Source organism: Sorex araneus, chromosome 6 (assembly GCF_027595985.1).
Source record: "Sorex araneus isolate mSorAra2 chromosome 6, mSorAra2.pri, whole genome shotgun sequence".
Taxonomy (NCBI): domain Eukaryota; kingdom Metazoa; phylum Chordata; class Mammalia; order Eulipotyphla; family Soricidae; genus Sorex; species Sorex araneus.
The window spans coordinates 152,903,909-152,905,378 of record NC_073307.1 but is presented as its reverse complement, the minus strand read 5'-3'; the positions used below and the strand labels follow the sequence as shown (position 1 = coordinate 152,905,378).

The following is a 1,470-nucleotide window of genomic DNA, read 5'->3' as shown; positions in this document are numbered from 1 at the left end:
TAATTATAAATTGAAATAAATACAGAATTTCAAAAAATTTATATTCAATAATCGTCTATATTTTCAAGATAAAAATTGATTAATTCATTTGTATAACCTAATTAAATACTCAAATACTTAAAGAGTTAAAATGTTTTACTCTTCAATGTGAAGAGTTCTACTTCAATATGAACACTGATAGGGGTTATCACGCTTTAACTCTCCAGGAAGATTTGTTTAGCTAGTCCCTCTATATTTTAATACAACTCATTATAAAAACAGATTATGAAATCATTCCATCTGATGGCTTTAGAAATGACATGAGTGGAGCCATGAGCTTAAAATCAAATTTTCCATTTGATTTTGCAGTGAGCGGCATCAATAGTTATTGACTTCTGAATTGTAATTATTCGTCTACAGAAATAAACATGATGATGTTGCACACTTTCCTTGAATCACAGTATTGCTCATTTCTGTCATAGTAATATGGATATTTTTTCTAACCATACCAAGATTTTTTTCTGAAAAATCAACATGAAGAATTTTACTGATGTTGTGATATTTGTACTGAAAGGCTTCACTGATAAATTGGAACTACAGGTCGTTTTATTCTTACTCTTTCTAGCAATTTACTTGTTCACTATGATTGGAAACTTGGGGTTGGTTCTATTGGTTATTGCAGACTCCAGACTTCACAACCCTATGTATTACTTCCTGAGTGTGTTATCATCTGTGGATGCCTGTTTTTCCTCTGTAATTATGCCAACTATGCTAGTAGATTTATTGTCAAAAAATAAAGTCATTTCATTTCTTGGATGTGCAACACAGATGTTCCTCGCGGTTACTTTTGGGAGCACAGAGAGCTTTCTTCTGGCAGCAATGGCTTATGACCGCTATGTAGCTATCTACAACCCCCTCCTGTACTCAGTGAGCATGTCACCCAGAGTCTATGTGCCACTCATTATTGCCTCATATATTGGTGGCATTTTAAATGCCTCTGTACATACAGTCGCCACATTTAGCCTGACCTTCTGTGATTCCAATGAAATTAAGCATTTCTTTTGTGACATCCCTCCACTCCTCGCGATTTCTTGCTCTGATACTCACATCAACCAGATTCTGCTTTTCTATTTTGTGGGTTCTATTGAGATCCTGAGCATCCTCATTATCCTGATCTCCTATGGTTTCATCCTGTTGGCAATCCTAAGAATGAATACTGCTGAAGGGAGACGAAAAGTCTTTTCTACATGTAGCTCTCACCTCACCGGTGTGTCAATCTATCATGGGACAATTCTCTTCATGTATGTGAGACCAAGTTCCAGTTATGCCTTGGATCATGACATGATAGTGTCAATATTTTACACTATTGTGATCCCCATGTTGAATCCCATCATCTATAGTTTAAGGAACAAAGATGTTAAAGAAGCAACAAGAAGAGTCCTTGGAAAAAACTGGTTTGTCAACAAAGTCTTTTTTTCACACCGAAAATAA

General features: G+C 35.4%; 1 protein-coding gene across 1 annotated transcript; it reads left to right on the top strand.

The window, feature by feature from the left end:
* Nucleotides 1–510: 510 nt before the first annotated feature.
* LOC101550474 (olfactory receptor 5T2-like) lies at nt 511–1,470 on the top strand. Its single transcript, XM_004621733.3, has one exon. It carries the CDS (start codon nt 514–516, stop codon nt 1,468–1,470), a length of 957 nt encoding a protein of 318 aa, XP_004621790.2. The 5' UTR covers nt 511–513.

What these genes read in the sequence shown, in the direction of transcription:
- LOC101550474 (XM_004621733.3), top strand. Translation starts at nt 514, where the DNA reads ATGAAGAATTTTACTGATGTTGTGATATTTGTACTGAAAGGCTTCACT.